The sequence below is a fragment of the Hippopotamus amphibius genome, chromosome 8 (assembly GCF_030028045.1).
Source record: "Hippopotamus amphibius kiboko isolate mHipAmp2 chromosome 8, mHipAmp2.hap2, whole genome shotgun sequence".
In the NCBI taxonomy this organism is placed as follows: Eukaryota; Metazoa; Chordata; class Mammalia; order Artiodactyla; family Hippopotamidae; genus Hippopotamus; species Hippopotamus amphibius.
The window spans coordinates 60,987,466-61,006,230 of NC_080193.1; the positions used below are offsets into that span (position 1 = coordinate 60,987,466).

The 18,765-nt window shown below is 38.3% G+C and overlaps 1 protein-coding gene across 2 annotated transcripts in view; it reads left to right on the forward strand.

Moving 5' to 3' along the window:
- ARHGAP15 (Rho GTPase activating protein 15) overlaps positions 1-18,765 on the forward strand; it is a 652,966-nt gene that overhangs the window by 498,241 nt on the left and 135,960 nt on the right. Inside the window, exon 12 of one of the 2 annotated variants that reach the window (XM_057745532.1) lies at positions 8,072-8,350. In XM_057745532.1, the coding sequence (XP_057601515.1) occupies positions 8,072-8,343 (272 nt within the window). In that variant the 3' untranslated portion in view covers positions 8,344-8,350. Of the gene's footprint in view, positions 1-8,071; positions 8,351-18,765 lie in introns of those variants that run through there. The other variant, XM_057745533.1, reaches the window with a different exon arrangement.

The window sequence follows — 18,765 nt, forward strand, 5'->3', positions numbered from 1 at the left end:
AATTTATAAGTCTTTCTTTCACTCATTGTGTGTACCTTTGCAGAATTCTGGCTATTCTCGTGATATGAAGTAGAAAATTCTTAACTACTCCCATGGATCAATTAATAAAGATAACTTAGATTAAACAATATTATCCTCAATAATTGCTACAAATCTCTTCATTTTGGTTATCTTTAATTGACAACTAATTGATGTCCTATCTAGGAATAAAATTGTTTTCAAGGAATGAGAGTAGCACTGCCTTACTCTATCCATTTTGTTTACCTTTTATTTCTATTTCACTGACAATATTTCCAGACAGGAGACTTCTAAATAAGTGAAAAGCCCCATCCTTTTCTTGCTAAATAATACTATTTCTAATCCCATGTACACCGACAGTGTAGCAAAAGGAATAATTTAAGATAGAAGTTGTATTAGATTCTGGAAATATTTGCCAAAGTCTGACTGACAAAGAAGATAATGTCTAAATAAATTTTCTAATAATGTTATAACAAGCCTGTACTAGATCTTTTACATTTACATCACAGAATTCTCCCACAAAATTAGGAGGGAGTGATGACAGTACTCATTAGACAAGTGAGGAAACCAACACATTAAGTAACCACTATGTATGTATGTATACCTACAATAGACATGTTATCTGTATATGGGTATTTACAGGACTTAGTTATATTTATTTCCTAGATATCATGATGTGATATGTTTTGACCTGACCTTCCTCTTGATATTTACAAATGTAATATAACTTGGAGAGAACAAATAGCAGTAGTGTTGAAACCTAGAGCCGATGACAAAGAAAACTTTCAAAAATGACTCTGTTGAAATTTAATCCTACGGATTCTCTACCCTTTGGAGTATGTAATGTATGAAATCATCCATGGAATTCAAGTAAATTCAGAATCTCTTTGGAGAAGATGGTCAAATAAAACGAACCATTGTGTATAGTGTCAGCAGAGCACAAAAAGCCTTTGACTGCATGGAAATAAGAGCAGTGTTGGAAGCTCTGAGTAAGAAAGGAATTAAAGAAATATATATTGGTATCATGAAATGTATCCTTTTTTAAAATTTATGATTCTAACAAATACAGTCAATTCATTTTTGTCACTGTTGTTAGAGGTAGGGCTACCTCTCCTCAGATGCCTAGACACAAAAAAACCTAGAAGCCTGGAGAGAAGCATAATGTCAATAACATCATTTTATAAGGTGGCATTATACATGGAGTTATGATGATGGGAAGATGTTTTATGTTATGCCGTTATAAATTAAAAATGCACAGAGCAATGACACATTTGTTATACTTTCCATCTGTGGTGCTTGCTTCACAAATTTCAGTTGTACCTATTTATTATGTTATTATTTACATTCAAATGAAATCTGAAGAAAAATAAAAATAAGACACACTCATTCCTAACTCAGTTCCTGTACTGCATCTAGGAGAAGGCTGCTCCACCACCTTCAAAGAGGGTAACTAAAGATATTTCATATTAGCCTGCGACATTATTTGCATGCCTTGGGCTTTTTACGTGATTTTCAAAGAAATACACACGGCATGATGTCCATAGAAAGCAAGGTAAACTGGCATGCCAAAATATCCCAGTGGATTTAAGAAATAAAAGCTTTTGTGAATAAGGTCTTAGTATCTTAGAGAATTTCTGCTTCTTTGCTTGGTTCCTCCCTCTTTCCTTCTACAAGGAGGACACACAAAACTGGATTTGGTAGACAAGGTGGCGAAAGTGCCCATTCTCTACAAAGGTCAAATCATCTCCTTTTACAGTAAAGTAACCATTGTCAAATGTAAGTCTCCTAATAGCTTCCTGGAGGTTACTGTGATAAATTGTAAGGAATAAATCTCTTTGGTTTTGGAATACAAAGTTTCATATTTAAAACCACTTTCCTTCTCTATGGCCATGGCATCTATCAAGGATGTGATTTGGCTTGCATTGAGTTTTCCTGAGAACATTTTAAACGTTCCCTAGTATTTCATGTCTTGGGCTATAGCAGTGTATAGCCCAAGACATGATATTTCATAGTATAGTATTTCATGATTTTATTCTTTTTCTGGGGGCTGTTTTAGAGAGTGCCCTGCATGTTTATAGAGCAAATCATTTGAAATAGATAGGTTGAGCCTGAATAGGCAAGCAATTATTCAACTAATTCCATCTGCAAACCCTTTCTCTGAATCGAGATAATTATCTTTCTTTAATTTGAATTACCTAAACAGCTATTTCTGTTGTCTACCATATTTCATAAGTGTGAACCATGTGTGGCCAATGTGTTGAGAAAATGTGTATATGATGCTGGAACATGACATCTTTCTCTGCGCAGAAACTTTGGGCATTGTATCCATTTTCTAGGGCTACCATAACAAAGTATCACAGGCGAGGGGGCTGGGGGCTGGGGGCTGGGGGATTAAACAAAGGCTATGTATTTACTCTCTGTTCCAGAGACTGGAAGACCAGAATCAAGGTGTTGGCAAGGTTGCTTTCTTCTGAGTCCTCTCTCCTTACCTTGTAGATGCCTGTCTTCTTCCTGTGTCTTCACATGGTCTTCCTTCTGTGTATGTCTGTGTCCTAATCTCCTCTTCTTATAAAGACACCAGTCATATTGGAATAAAGCCATCCATATCACCTCATTTTACCTTAATTACCTTTTTAAAGGCCCTGTCTCCAAATACAATGACGTGGTGGGGTACAGGGGATTGAGACTTCAAATTATTCATCGGGACAGGGGAGGGATACAGTTCAGCCCATAACAGACATAAAGCACATAGAAGGGGTGAATTTGTCCCTGCTTATCTTTAAGTTAAAAGAGTATTATTCTAGGGGACAGAAATAAGATGTAAAATGTCTAGAACCTAATTTATTTTCACTTGAGTAGTATTTCTGAGCACCTGGTGAAGCCCTCTCCTTTGGGGAATATAAGGCAGCCTCAACAGCTGTAGCTCTGAACACAGTGAGTTTAAAGTCAGACTTGATATTGCAACTTCTGGTTACACCAGTCTTTAGAGCAATACATAATACAAGAGGAAAGTGGTGATTAAACTATTAGTGATATTTAAATGTGCTTTTTTCCATGGAAATTACCATGACCTACTGTGGCTATCAAAGGTCCCTCTTTCAGTTCCCCTTTTTTAAAAATATTATTCTTAACAGCTACTGTCAAAAAATTTTTATTTCAAATATAATAATTTTTAGCTGGATATACATGTTTTTATTTCTAAAAATAAAATATACAAAACTCCCTTCAGGAAAGGACATTTCAAGATGGACTTGAATGCTTGGATACAGTATTTAAATATATTTTTTGTGATGTCATTAAAGTCACATAGTGACTTTGGATTCTGGAGCTTAACCTATCTTCAATTCTGTTTAAATGCTTTAAGCCAAACGCCGTGACCAAAATGAATTTACAGTAGCCTAATTAGAGGGCCAGGAGAAACCAGCACAGATTGTCAGCGTGATGATTGTGAGGTATCTTGATTCAACCAGACTTCTCCCCAGCACTGGACTCCAGCATGTAAAGGTTTTGTTGAGCTCATATGACAAATTGCATCATGCTGAGGTAAATCCTCTAAAACAACCAGGATGCTTTATGGTCTTTGCTCACTATTTCCATTGCTTTAATCCTTAATATATTTTGTCTTTTTGGCCTTTATTCACCTTCCTCATCATAGTGGCGTCTTGGATGTGTTTGTTTTATTTTTGCTTCCCAAATGTTTTTCAGATACATTTTCTCATTTGATACCAATAGCTATTCTTCTAAATATCTTCATTTCACAAATAAATAGATATACAATGAATTAGCAGTAAATCCAGGCCTGGTGTTTTGTATAACCCCTTTCTCACTCTATCATGTTTCCTCTTCACTCCATCACCACATAACAATTTGCTCCATCTTCTGTCCCATTCGTAATGCAATTTCTTTTTATTGCCAATTTGCTTTATATCTGTTTATATAAGAATCTGTTCCCTCTATAAATGAGTAATTATGAAAGATCAGAGTCAGTTTACAGGTAAAAGCATAGCCTCAAGTAAGGTATTTAGGGATAAAATATAAAAATCACTATCTTTGAAGTAATAGTCAATCTACTACCACTGGCAATTACTATTTATTTGCCTTTATCCTTTCAGCTTCTGCCAGCCAAGATTAGTCTGACCATAGTGGTTTTGAGGGGAGGCTTACTGGCTCCTTATCCTGGGTTTATCACTCATCAGCCATGGAAAAGTTACTTAATCTACCCATGCCTCATTTCCCTATTTGTAAAATAAGTTGATGATAACAATAGCATGTGCCTTATTGTCTTATTGGAAAAAAAAGTATATTAGATAATAAATGCAAAGTGCAGGGCTTCCCTCGTGGTGCAGTGGCAGTCTGCCTGCCAACGCAGGGGACGTAGGTTCAAGCCCTGGTCCAGGAAGCTCCCACATGCTGCGGGGCAACTAAACCTGTGCACCATAACTACTGAGGCTGAGCTCTAGAGCCCACGAGCCACAACTGTTGAGCCTGCATGCCACAACTACTGAAGCCCACACACCTAGAGCCCGTGCTCCACAACAAAAGAAGCCACTGCAATGAGAAACCCACGCACCGCTCGAAAGAGCAGCCCCTGCTTGCCACAACTAGAGAAAGCCCACCTGCAGCAACAAAGACCCAACACAGCCAATCAATCAATCAGTCAATCAATTAAAATAGATAAATAAAACCATGAAAAAAATAAATAAATGCAAAGTGCATAGCATAGTCCCTAGTATGGTGTAAACACTAAATAACTGTTGGTTATGTTTCTGTTGCAGAGCTCCCTGAAATATAGTCATATGAATTTTGTTCTGTGAAAGGTTTTTATTTTGTTAATAATAATTACCAACTCTTAAGTTCATATTAAAGAAATCTCAATATGCACATATCAACTTTTCTGTTTCTCTGCCCACCTAAGGTAAACTTTGTAAATCAATGTTCATTGAATAACTTTTATAGACTCTTACAGGCTCCATTGTTGTGATTCTCAACTGGAGATAACTTTGCACCACCAGGAGACATTTGGCAATATCTAGAGACATTTTTCATCAGCAGCACTGGGACGTGCTACTGGCACCCAGTGGGCTGAGGCCAGGGATGCTACTAAATAGCCTAGAATGCACAGGACAGCCCCTGTAAGAAAGCATTATCCAGCCTCAGATGTCCACCGTGCTTCTTTATTGAGAAATCCTGCTCTGTGGAAAAGAGGGGAAGCAGAAGACACCATCACTGCCAACAGATTAGTAGAAAATGCCTATCAGTTAATACAGATGTGTTCATAATGATACCTGTTAACATGGAGACAGGTATCACTTCGTCTTCATCTTCACTTCATCTTTAGAACTGATTGGATTCATGAGAAGGCATATAAATATGGACACAACCGTGTGTTTTTTAATAAGTTACAGTGACCTTGAAAAATATGCCTTAAAGTCCTCTGGGTTACAAGGAATCTTAACCTTGGTTGTTTGTGAAAAAACTTAATATAAAAATTGGGTATTATATACCAAAAGACTCTTTCTAACCACTTACCATATTATTTACTGAAGCTACTTGTTGAGGGGCTACAAATTATCTTTTTAAAATGAAGACTACATAGGAGGAATGTAGTTTATAAGTTAACACAAGTTGTTATTGATAGTATATGGCATACTACAATCAAATGGTATTTATTGTCTGGTAGATTTTCTATGTATATTAAAATATTTCATTTTCACAGTCAGTTGAATTAGCTGATGTTTATGTGGAGGTGACCAACATCACTGGCATCTGCCTTTGGTCAAGCAATTATTTGTTCTTATTGTTTTCTTGCTCAAGATAAAATCATTCTCTTTTTTTAACTGGCTGAATACTTTCCTTTGGCGATATTAAGCCTGTGCACCAAAACGGCATTTTGTGTTGGACTTTTGTGATAAATTTTTGGTATAGATCGTCATGTGTGTGTTGTGTGTGTGTACGTGTGTACTTAGGTTTCCACTTAAAGTTCAGTGCCAAAGCTACCGTACTTATATACATTTTCTAAATGTGCTTTAAGCAGTAAGTTGTACAACATTTTTAGAACATGTGTTAAGCTATTTCTCTAAGAATGAAGCTCTTAACAAAACATAAGCACTCTGCATGAGATCTTAGCAGCAAAGTGCTTAAAAGATAAAGTAAGAATTGGTACCATGGGAAGAACACCAGCTGTAGAGCGCACAGGTCCATTATGAGAAGTATGGTAGTGGGTAGGGAGAAAATGATTTAATCAGGAGTAAAACCAATTTTATTATAAGGGCACGCAGGGGGTGTGGCACCATAGTGAGAGGGACATTTCAAAATATCTGACAGATTTCAACAATGTGAAAACCCCGTTCTTTAAAGTGACAGTAAACCCCATCAGGTCTCCCTTTTTGATGCTATTGTTAGCAGTTGACTGTTTAAAGCTGGCCCGCTAAGATGCTGCCGTCCTGTTTCAATAGTCTGTAGCCAAATAAAAGGCTAATTGTTGAAATACAATCAATCAAAAATGATTGCAGGGCAGAAAGAAGGTCTCCTCTGCTGATTTTGTTGTGGATCAAATTATTGTGTTATGCTTGAGGTAGGAATGAGGACTGAAACAGAGGAAGAAAATAGCCCATCTGAAAGAAACAGATTCACCTTCATTCCTTCTCTTTGCAGACAGCCAGTTGAGCAGGAACATCACTTACTAGCCCTGGGAATAATAGTCCATTTAGAAAAGAAAGATCTGATAAAGATTTTGGTTAATATTTTTAAAAGGACATGAACACTATTAGCAAAACAGCCCATGCAGAGATTCCCTACAGTGACAATTCTCAGCTTTTCTTACATTTTTGGTGCAAATTCTCCTCTGCATTCATAAAACTGACACAAGCAGGCATCTGAATATGAGCCTAAGACGTCGGTAAAGAAACACAATTCTAGTTGACCAAATACCTGTTAAGTTCTTGCCAGGATACTTGGCTTTCCCATTAACCCCCAGGTTGTCCAAAATGATTAGTTTTCGTTTTCATTAAGCCCAGAATCCAAAATCTTTTCTGTGTTGTACGTTCAGAAAGACAAATACTGTGATCAGCAGCAATGCTTTTATGCCTGCTTCCTTTTAGTTGTACCTAAAGACGTCACTTTCAGACCCTATTACATCCACTTTTTGGGTGAGAATGATTCCAGACTTTCATATCGAAGACGAAAAGGAAGGAAATAATTGCCCAGCGTCTCTTTATTTCTCCTAAGAACTTCATTGTGGCCTTTATTTTCTTTAATATTTAAATGTCTCAACTCACTCAAGCTTCCCAAGCAAACATTTCCGTTGTTTCTAAGAGGAGTTGGTAAGCACTTGTGGTTTGTCTTTAGTGTGTTATCATTTTTGACAGCTTTGCATAGCCTACGTAGGCCAACAGGGGTCTGTCTAATATTGTTGCTGGGCACATTTTCCTCGCTGAGATGAAGACTAAAAAAAAGATATTTTTGAAGCAGTAAGAAAGAATTAATATCCTTTCTCACTCAGTATTCTATTCCTTGCTGACTTTATATTCAGCAAAAAAAGGAAAAAAGTGTTACCCATTATTCCCTTGTACATAGCAAGGCTAACACATGTAAAGCAATAACTCATTTTCTATTGCCATGTTTAGCATATGTCTCCTGTTGGCTCAGCAAGGCCTTTAGGCCGGTCCCTTGAGCCGGCCATCATTGGCAACTCTTAGCCCCTCGGCCTCAAAACCAAATAGCTTTGAATCATGTTGAGCTGTGATGCTAATTTTCATACTGATGCATTATGGGAATAAATGTATCTGACATACTGTGTCAATGGCACTGTCTCTTTGTGTCTCTTGTTTTTTTGTTAGCTGCATTCCTACAGATGGTATTCCATTGAAAATGTTCCCTTCCTATGGAAAAAAAAGGAAAAAAAAAAAAAAAAAACATGCACAGCACCAAACCTCTAGGTGCAGAAGGCTGTTAACGGTTGCTGATGATAGTAGGCAAACATTAACATAATAATTAGTGTCTTGTAATTGTTTCATTAAAACCAGTTGTTCCATTTCTACTCGTGTTTTCCCAGAAGAGAAGCTGAATTTGGACGACAGCCAGTGGGAGGACATCCACGTTGTCACTGGAGCACTGAAGATGTTTTTCCGGGAGCTGCCTGAGCCACTCTTCCCTTACAGCTTCTTTGAGCAGTTTGTGGAGGCGATCAGTGAGTACCTCACAGGCAGGGGCGGTTGGTGCCATAACCTGGTGCTGTGGAATCAGTGTTCAGTAGCTGATAAGAATGGTGGTCATGGCAGTCGTAGAGATAATAATATCCGCATTGCTCCACAGCTTTCGTTTTAGTTTTGGTGTTTTTGATGGCTTATTCTTATTTCTACACTATTATCTGACTATTTTTTAAAATTAAGGAAAAACAAAAGAAGAAGAAGCCATCCTGTTTAGGGTGGCCAGTTTTCGACTAAGCCTTCTCAAATGAAAATAGCTTCTCAGGCAATCTGCTTTACCCGCTCACCTTCCTCATTCTTAGTCCCTACCCTTGTACGTTCAGAATCACCGTGAGTTTAACTGAGTATGAAAGGATTTTGCAAAAGAACTGAGGTGAATTAAAAATTACGTTTCATTAAAGAGGTGTTAAATCATCAGCTAAGCATCACCTTCTCAAGGCTGCTTCACCCTACAGCCACCAACACTGATAAAGAGTTCGCTACAATTTGCTTACAAATAGTGTGACTATTAAACTAAGTAATGGAAGGTTTCCTCTGTTAAACGGGTGGCTTTATGGGAGGTTGACTTATATCACTTTCCAGCCAATAGTCATCGTACACCGCATGAAACTTCCTTTCTATTAATTTCTCATTCATAACACGCACACACACACACGTACACACACACTCTTAAGTAAAAACAAGTGAATGAATGAATGAATGAAAATCTTTCCAAATACAAGGAAAATTCTGCTATTGATTCTTGGAGCAGCAACGACTAGCACATCTCTAAGTTTAATATCTTAGGGTGTACTTACTAGGATTGTGACAGCTTGGAAAAACTTTCCTGGCAAGCAAGCTGATTCAAGGAGGAAAAAGAAAGAAGAAAGAAAGGTAAAATTAAAAAGCTTGCAAGCCTGGCAGGAGCTTAATTAAAGTCCAAATGAGAAAAATCTCCAAGAAAAAAAAATGCTCCACTTAGGAGGTCTGATCTTGGATGGCTGTGTGTACAGTGTTCCCATTATGGGGAGTAGGATATGGGGAGCCTGTTGGAAACAGCCCCTCAGTATGCCCTTTTATTCTGTTTTTCATTTCACAAAAGCCTTCACGCTTGTTTAGAGCTCTGGCAAAATGATATCAAGAGGAATAAAGCAGAGTTTATTCTCCCAAGGTCTCTTGCTGCCTGCTCACAATTTCAGATGTTGGTGTTGTTGTTGAATAGAGTAGCAGTGCCTTAAATATGGGTTTTGAAGTGAGGCTGGAACTCTTACCCCTGTCAGACTTTTTATCTCATTAGCCCTCTGCTTCTCAAGAAGAACAGTATTTTATAGTTCCCAGGCTCTCCTAACTTCTTTTTAAAAGGAGGAATAAAGAAAGAAATAAACAAGCATGAATTTCCATAACAGTTTATTCTGATATTCCATCTTGGAACACACAAGCATGGAAGATCACTCTTAGTGCTAGGACAGTGTCCTGGTAAGACACTGGGGGCTCTTCCATCTCTCCGATTACCTATATTTAAAGAAGTCATACAAATGTCGCATCATGGTCTCCATACTTTTAAGGGAGAATTGTTTCATTTGGAAACATACTTGCACATGTGCTGATTTGAGGGCTGTGATGTAGGATACCCATCATTTAAGCTTCCTTTAGTTAACCTGATTCTGAAGATGTTAGACAAGCCATTCCCTTAGCCTAAGAGATGTGGGAAGCAGGCCCTCAAACCCATGTGAGGTCGTGTCCTCTGAATTTCCATAAGGAGTAGGACCATCTCTGGACTATCCTAGACTCGACTCCAAACTGGACAGAATTTCAGAATCACTGGCATGGTCAGAACTTAACGAAGCAGAACTGAGGTAGCCAGCATGCTCTCATGACTGATGGCTACCGCAAGGATTTTTTCCAACACCTATCAAATAAGCTATTGAGAGAATGAATGAGATAGTGCTTTAGAAAGTCCTTTAAAGATGTAAGATACTGAGCAGATGCTAACGATGTTTCTCCAGATGAGCTATGTTTGAGAAAGTAATCTAGAAGCAAAGAACTGGGAGTTTTTCTTCATTGTTCAAGGCAAGGAGAATCAATCTCAGCAAGCTTGCCTTACCCAACTCATGTAGTACTTAGTATTTTTTAATATGTAAAATGGAGGAACTAACCAAGAGGCTGATATGGCTGAGAAATATGATGCTGGAAAGGGACATATGTTTGCTAATCCATGCATTTTTGGCATAACCTTGACATTCGTTCTTGAATTCTTAACTCAGCTCAAGGTTGGCGTTCATATTTAAATATCCTTAAGCAATGGGAGAATGGCCACATGGTTGCTTGGAAATGGCAAAACCACACCAGAGGAGGCACTTTTACCCCACTGTGCACTAATTGAGTAAAAATAAATCTTTCAAAAGTATAAAGACATTCATATCCAGTCCCAGAGAGGTGCTGGGCTTTATCATAGCTCTTGCTGCCTCTTGTGAAATCTATACCTTGAGAAGCTCGACAGACCTGCGCACGAGTTCTTGGCTTTTTATGAAAAGGAACCAGCCAGGTAAAGTAAATCCCTAGGGGAGATGTCCATATATGCTGGCTTTGGGCTTCCTTGACCATCTTCATCTATCACTTCTTTACTCTGCACCTGTGGAAGGTTGACCCTAGCCATCTGTATTGCAGAGGTGCTCTTGAGGGCTGGCTTCAGTGCAAGTGGCTGGCAGTAGATCGCAGAGGGAGGGGGAAGGAAAAGACCAACCAGTTTTGTAGTTTATCCTCCACTCCCTCTCCCTTGCTCACCCATCTGATCCTTCCCTCCGTATCTTCAGCCCATTCTGGTTCCAGCTTCCATCTGCTGATGTGGACCCTCCCGCCTTTGCCCCTCCAGCCTGGTAGTGGCTTCCTGCAGTGTCAGGTTTCTTGGTTATTTCACTCTTCCTTATTGGGCTCTCAGCTTCTTCATCACATGGGTAACCAGTTCCCTGCATCAAAATTATTCTCTCTGTTGGTGTAAGTGCTTGAAGTGATGTCTGGTCTCTGGTTAGACACTAGCAAAACACTATACCAATCAATGTCATGGTTCATGTAGCTATAACATTGTTTTCCTTTACTGTCTAACTACCCCCAAGCCCCGTTTGTGAAGGCTTAACACTTCTATTTGGCCCCAAATTGAGAGATCTTCTGTTACCCTTTCAAGACAGAGTTAAAAGGTGAATAGACCAAAAGGAATTTTACATCCAACTGGAATGCTTTGCTTCTGAAGAAGAAATGTTATTTCATGTACAAGCAATTAATGGCCATTTGTGCTATTTGAAATACTGTTAATTTTTATTATATGTTTGGAAGCCATCATTACATATTCCAAGAAGAGGGAACAGAAGGCATTTACTTTTTTAAGTAGTTTCTTTTTGAACCAAAAACAAACATTAATATGATAAGAACCTGCAATTGCCATAGTGATCCCCTATCTGATAACACCCATTGGAGTAACAAAAACACTAGCAATTGTTTTATATTTCAGAATCCAAGTACTGCAGCTATTGATCTGAAATTCTACACTTGAGGTCAGTGCAACTGGGTCACCTGCAGGTTATTTCATGGGGATTTAACCCACTGACTGCAAGGACTTAATTCCCTGGAAATGACTTGTGCTGAAGGCATTATTAATACTGTAAATGTGAACTCAGTACAAAAACATAGCTTTGGAGTTTTATGATAGGTGATGCAATCTTGTGGCTAAAAGCCTGCAGGGGGTCTGGACATTTCCAGTACATCTAAATCCTAAGAAATGTACTAACTTTACCTCTGTTCCCATCTCTTTTGTTGTGGTATCGCTACAGATCCAAAGAAAAGAGACAACAAAGAGTGTCTTTTCTATTTTACTGTCTGCATTTTTCAAAAATTCCTGGGAATGGGAAAGAGAGGAGGAAAACTTGTTGGCATTTTTTATAATTATCTAGTTTATTTCTGAAAATAACATAGGAGACACAGAAGAAATGGAAAAATCATGTGGGAAATTATTTCTAGCTCGATAAAGTTACTATGAAAATTATACAACGTAACATTTTCTTTATCCTATATTAGGTGCTCAATAAATGATTTGAAAGAAATTCATTTTTTAGAGGAGTAAAGCAAGTCACAGAATATTTCCCAAGCTCATATGGCTCAGAAGATTAGGTTTAGCATTAAGCTGCAGACTCTAAAACATAAATACTTTCCATCATCCTGCATTGCATTTCTGAGACTGTTTATCTACAAGAAATCTTGCTGAAAGAATAACTAACTAGCTGTTGCCAAATATCTGTCTGTTACATCATCCTATATAAGACCTATATATCCTATATCATTCTATATAAGATCATATCATTTCTGTCTTTTTTTTAACCACAGTTAGAATTAAGTGATCAGAAATTTTAGTATTGGAGTTTTAGGTTTTAAAGGTTAGCACTTTCCAAGAGTGAGCAATGTTTCAATATTTGCTACTAGATACTGAAAACATCAGTGCTTTAAATGTTGCCCTCTTTGAGTACATTTTAACCCTCCACTGTATTATTTTTATAATCAATTGTTCATCCATCCCCTTTTGAAATTCATTTAGATATAATCAGTGTTATTTTCCTATTTCATGTGAGCACTATTTCAAGCTTAAGCATTATTAATATACCTTTTTACAGTTTTTCACTTGTATCAAATTACAACATGCACCATACCAAATTCTACAGAGGAGTTTATGATGGAAGGTGATGGACTGGGTCCTATCACTTCACATCCCCAAGGCTATTCATGAGAGGAAACCTCCTTCAACTCTTTCAGTTTTTATCTCCTCTAGTAGTTACTTTCGTAACTCTGGATAATATCTCTACTTCTTGACTTATCAACTATAGATAATGCCTAATATGAAATATTAATTTATTCTACTTACTTCCTCCAGCATTTGATAGTCATGTTGTTATATTTGGATATTTAATAACACGCATAAACCTCTGCTTCTTGTTTCATAACTCCTAATTTACCATTGTGAGGTAAGCATATTTTCCTTTTTACCCTTTCCTTTACCTCTCTTCCTTTCTTTCACAATCACTGGTCATTAATTCCTTTAAATTTTAATAGTTTGACTAGTTAGAAAACTAATAAACAGCATTTACATTTGCATTATTATGAGTTTCTAAGTCTTGTGTGTTGCCTATGCAAGAGGGTTCTCAAAGATTCCTTCTTTAGAATTCACTGTCACAATCCCTACACTTCTCAAAGAATATTCCTTCCAGGTCTGATAGTATCTATTTTATTACACTTCAAAAATTGCTTAAACCCTTGGCCACATTTGGTTCCCTTTATAGTTGGATGATGCTTTTCTTGTGTAGATTTTTTATTTTTTTTTTTCTGGAGTCTATAATTGCTTTTCTTTTTCTTTGCTTTTTTCTCTTACAACATCCTTACTCTTTTCTGACACTATTGTACGGAGTCCCGCTTTTCCAGGATGTCTTCTTTCTAGAGCCTTCTGTCATTCTGATTCATATTAGAATGGTGCTTCCAGGACTGCTTCAGGGTGTTCAAACAGGGATTTCTTTCTGTTTTCTGAGCTAGTGCCACTGTTTCCTTTAGGATATGTGCATTAGTTTCCTACTGCTGCCATAACAAATTACCTTGAATTCAGGGGTCATATCAGTCATTTATTACCATATAGTTCTATAGGACAGAAGTCTGACACTTGGTCTCAGTGAGCTAAAATCAAAGTGTTAGAAGGACTGTATTCTGGAGGCTCTAATTCCTCCAGTGTATTCCGGAGAATCCACTTCCTTGCTTTTTCCAGCTTCTAGAAGTTGCCTGCGCACCTTAGCCAGTGGTTCCCCTCCTCCACCTTCACAGGCGGCAGTCACATGACATCACAGCACTCTGGCCTCGTCCATAGTCACATCTCCTTCTGACTTCCTTCTGACTCCATTTTCCACTTTTGAGGACCCTTGTGATTATGTAGGTCCACCTGGATCATCCAGGATACTTCCCCATCTCCAGGTGCTTAACTTAATCATATCTACAAAATCTCTTCTTCCATGTAAAGTGACATACCCACAGGCTCTGGGAATTAAAGTGTGGACATCTTTATGGAACCAGTTTTTGCATACTGCATGTTGTTTCTTAATTTTTACAGGTGGCACCTTCTCTACCCCCATGTCACAAATGCTCTCAATCCACCAATTTTCGTCTTCCTGTCTCAAATCTAAGCAATCATCAGAATAGAGATAACAGTGAAACTATAGGTTGATTAGTAGATGAGAAAGAAATAAAGAGAAATGACCTCATGAATTTCCTTACAAGATGTTTTATCTATTATTGGTGAGGGATGGGCTTTGAGATTTGTCTCAAGCCTGGGCCAAAGCTAATTTATTCAAGGACTATCTGATAATTTCCTTTTGGTCACCTTCTTCACCTCAGCTCTTTGCTGCTCGTATTAGAGCATGAGTTGGGGCTTGTTGATTTGTTGTATTCTAAATATCCAAAGTTGCCTTTTGTGTGTAAAAATAATTACTTTTCCTTCCACCCCTGAGCAAGGTCCTGTGTATTTCCCATCATGGGGATGCAATCAACGCTAACTCCATGAGAAAACAACCTACGGTCCCAATAGCAATCCCCTTGTCATCTTTTTCAGTTTGTCTTAAGTAAATATTATATATATATATATAATGTTTATTATATACCATGTTTATTATATGTCATGTTTGTTTTATATATATCATGTTTATTTAATATATGTGCATATACATATATATGTGTGTATTTATGTATAACACTTGGAGATTAGGCAAGCCTAATTTATTGCTGTAAACTGAGATAGTAAAGATGTTGCTTAAAAGTCTTCAATGTAAAGATTGCTGTCACACACGCATTTGAAGACAATATTTGTGCCCAGTTTTGGTGCACACTGATTAATTAAGCAGTACAACGAATTGTGAGCAATGATATCCATAAGGTTGACTGATCATCTTTAAAATCCAGGCGCCAAAGGTAGAGCATACCCCATGCCCAGTCCTTAAACACAACTCATCCTACTATATATCTGTCAGTCATACCATCCTCATATAAAAATGATTTAAATTAAAGACATTGCCCTATGGCAGAAAGTATCTATTGCATGTCTTAATGGTTTTATTTCCTATGGCCATCATGCCATTTTACCTTTAAAGTATACTTTCAGTAAGTAATTGGAAAAAAAAAAAACTAGTCATGTATATTTGCAAATATTTTCTTTACTCTTGACTTTATATTGCCCTTTGGTCAAACTGTTTCTGATGCATCATCAACTCCATGATGACACTCTTTGGTAGAAAAGAAACAGAGCTTGCAAGGCACTTGACTATGTACAGTTGCTAAACAGGAAAGCCTGATAGTGACAAATTACCTTAAGACCAGAGAAAGGAAGAAGCAGGGTTTAAAGGGTCACCACAAAGAAAGCAGAGATATAAAAATAATGTGCTATAAAAATATTCTCTACAGCACCATTTTAAGGATATATGAAATTAAAATAAAGGTAGATTTTACAAATACTCCCCTTTTACTACAGTTTCCACTGCAAGCTTACAGACTTGGCAGGGTTTTGTTGTAGTTGCTTTTTAATCAGTGTGTGTATGTGTGTGTGTGTTAGCAAACTAGAAATTTTATGGCTGATGCCTAGCTTGTCTCTTAACTCATTCTAATTATATTCATAATTAAATTGTAAAAAAAATAGTTGACTAGAGCCAAATGGCTTGCACAGGTGTCTTTTTGTAGGAATGGTTTAGTGCTAGATAATAAACAACTGGACCTCCATCTACTTAATTTGGCTTAATGAAAAGTCCTTTATAAGTAAAACTAGAAGGTGATTCAGAACTAAAATTGGGCCTTGACGCTGAAATTAATTGAGTGGTAAGACATCAGCTCCATTAGAAAATGTGGTGCTGGCCTTTTTGCTTTTCCTTAAAACTTTCTTTTACTTGCACTTCTTTCTTCCATATCCTTATGAGGTCACTTTTCAAAGCAGTAAACTTTTCAAGCTGAGCGATCAGCCCTTCAGCCGTCATGAGTCAGCATCTTGAGCATCCCTGCTCCCCCTGAAGAGAGATGCTTTTAAAAGTATATAGCAAAATGCAGAATTTCTCCTCAGTACCTCAGTGGAAAACAGTTATCTGGACCCTCTCCTCTAATGTAGATTTAGGTGACTGGTTTTCATTGGCTGTTATCAGGTTACAGCATCAGTAGAGCCCAATGAAACTGAGAGTTTGTGGCCGTTCTTTTTACAAGAATTTGCAGGTCTCATTTCACCTTCTTGGGTTGACACCAGCACCGCTTTGCGATCACTACAGAGGGGCCTTCTAAAAACTTTTCTGCCGACCCACTCCCTACTCTGATTCCAGCCGTGTTTCTGGGAGAATGGCCTCTTTTGCTTCCCCAGTAGTGTTCCTTTCTCTCACCCAATCCAGCATGGTTCTAGTTATAAAGACAGGCAAGTGATGCAACTGGCTTGCTGTTTCCTTTTGAGGAAGAGCCAGATTCTTTGTGAGGTCTTCAAAGCCCTCCGTGGTCTGGTCACCTACTAGCTCTCTTGCCTGGACCATCTCATTCAAGCCCACTGATCTCCTGGCACTGCCTTGAATACCCCAGGTATATGGAGGGTCTTGGACCGCCCATTCCCTCTGCCAGGGGCATGTCCCCATGTTGCCACTCACATGTTAACTTCTCAGTAAGACCTACCTCAGCAGGGAAGCTAACATTTCCACCTGCAGGGCACACCACCACCTCCATTCAAATCCCGAGTCTGCTGTTCACTACCTTTAAGACCTTGAGCTAGTCCTCAACCTCTCTTTGCCTCAATTTCTACATCTAGAAAATGGATGTAAAAGTAGTGTCTTCCCCATGGGGACTGTAGGGAATGTAATGAAACGCTAATCACTTACAAGGCACTTATTTACAGATTTCTGGCACGTGGCATTCAGTGAACATGAGCTAGTAATATTAAATCAGTGTACAATCAGACTATCCTTCAGGCCACACTCTCAAATGGCCTTCCTGTCCATTCCCACAATCTTTCTACTCCTCCAGGAACATTTCCTCAAGTGACACATATGACCATCTTTATTCTGCTTTAATACTTGTTTCCAGAATTCCAGATAGCACCAAATATTCCAGGATATTCTCTTGCTTTGAAATCCAGCAACTCTCGCTTCCTTTCTTTATCTTGTGACATCTGTCCTCTGTTCTGCCAGCAGTTCCCAGGCCCAACTCCATTTGATTACTCCAAAGCCTGTCACTTCATTATAGGACATACATCTTAATCGTAACTCAGAGGCTAATCATCTTCTCCAACCTGATGCTGCCTTACTTCTACTAAATATTAGAAAATGTGTCATTGATCGTGGCACCAAAAAGACAACTTCAAAGTAACGCCTTCCCCTAATTGGGAAATAAAAGCTGCCTTGCTGATGGTGTTCTTGTGTTTTCCCTTGTGAAGGTTATAGACTCATTGGTAGGCAAGGAGTTTAGGGTATGGCAGGGGGAGGCTAGACACCAGCCTGTGCACATATTCGTAACACAGTAGATCTTTCTCACAGAAAAAAACACTCAAAGAGTTGTCAACGAAACCATATTCTACAAGAAGTCATCCCTCCTCGTACACACACATAGACACAAGGACACACACACAGACACTCACACGCACTTATTCTCCAAAGCCTGAAAATGTTTCCTATTATTTTTTCTATTAACAGCTCTTCACAACTTAATGACATTCTAGTTTAAAAAAGATAGATTTTATTTCTTTGGGAATTCCATGGCAGATCCTGCGGTTAGGACTCCACGATTTCACTGACCGAGGGCCCGACGGTTCAGTCCCTGGTCAGTGGGAGCTAAGATCCCACAAGCCTCTGGGCACGGCCAAGAAGAAGAAAAAAGAAAGAGTGGGATGGAGCTTCAGTTACCTCTAAAATGTCCTTTAATCTTTGATGTGGTCAAGGATAAGAATGAGGCTTCTGAATACAAAGCTAGGCTTTCTAGAATTTTTTTTTTTATGGCGCACGGGCTAGTTGCTCCGTGGCAATGTGGAATCTTCCTGGAGCAGGGATCGAACCTATGCCCGCTTGCATTGGCAGGTGGATTCCTTAACCACTGCGCCACCTAGGGAAGCCCCTCTAGAATATTTTTGATTCAGATGTGCCTTGTTTTGGGTTTCTGTGCTTGAGATATGTTCCCTTCCACTTACTCAGTTCTCAGTTTTGAAAGGCTGTGCTACAGCTGTTTTTCCACATTGGTTTGGTATAGCAGAAAGAAAAGAGCACCAGAATTTAGATCTAGGAAACCTGGGTTTAGTTGGTGTTTTGCCCATACTGGGGGCATATGGTTTCCAGCAAGTCACAAATTCTATGAAAGTTAGTTTTTCTTTTCTCTAAAATGAAGACATTTGATTCTTTTCATTTCTCTGCAGATGCTGAAGTTCTGTGATTTTATGTTCTTACTAAGAGTAGTCATTCTTGTTCCATTTTAAACTTCACCGGCAAATCAAAGAACTTTAAAAAAGAGCCTAAAAATCCTGAAATTATTTGCTATGCTA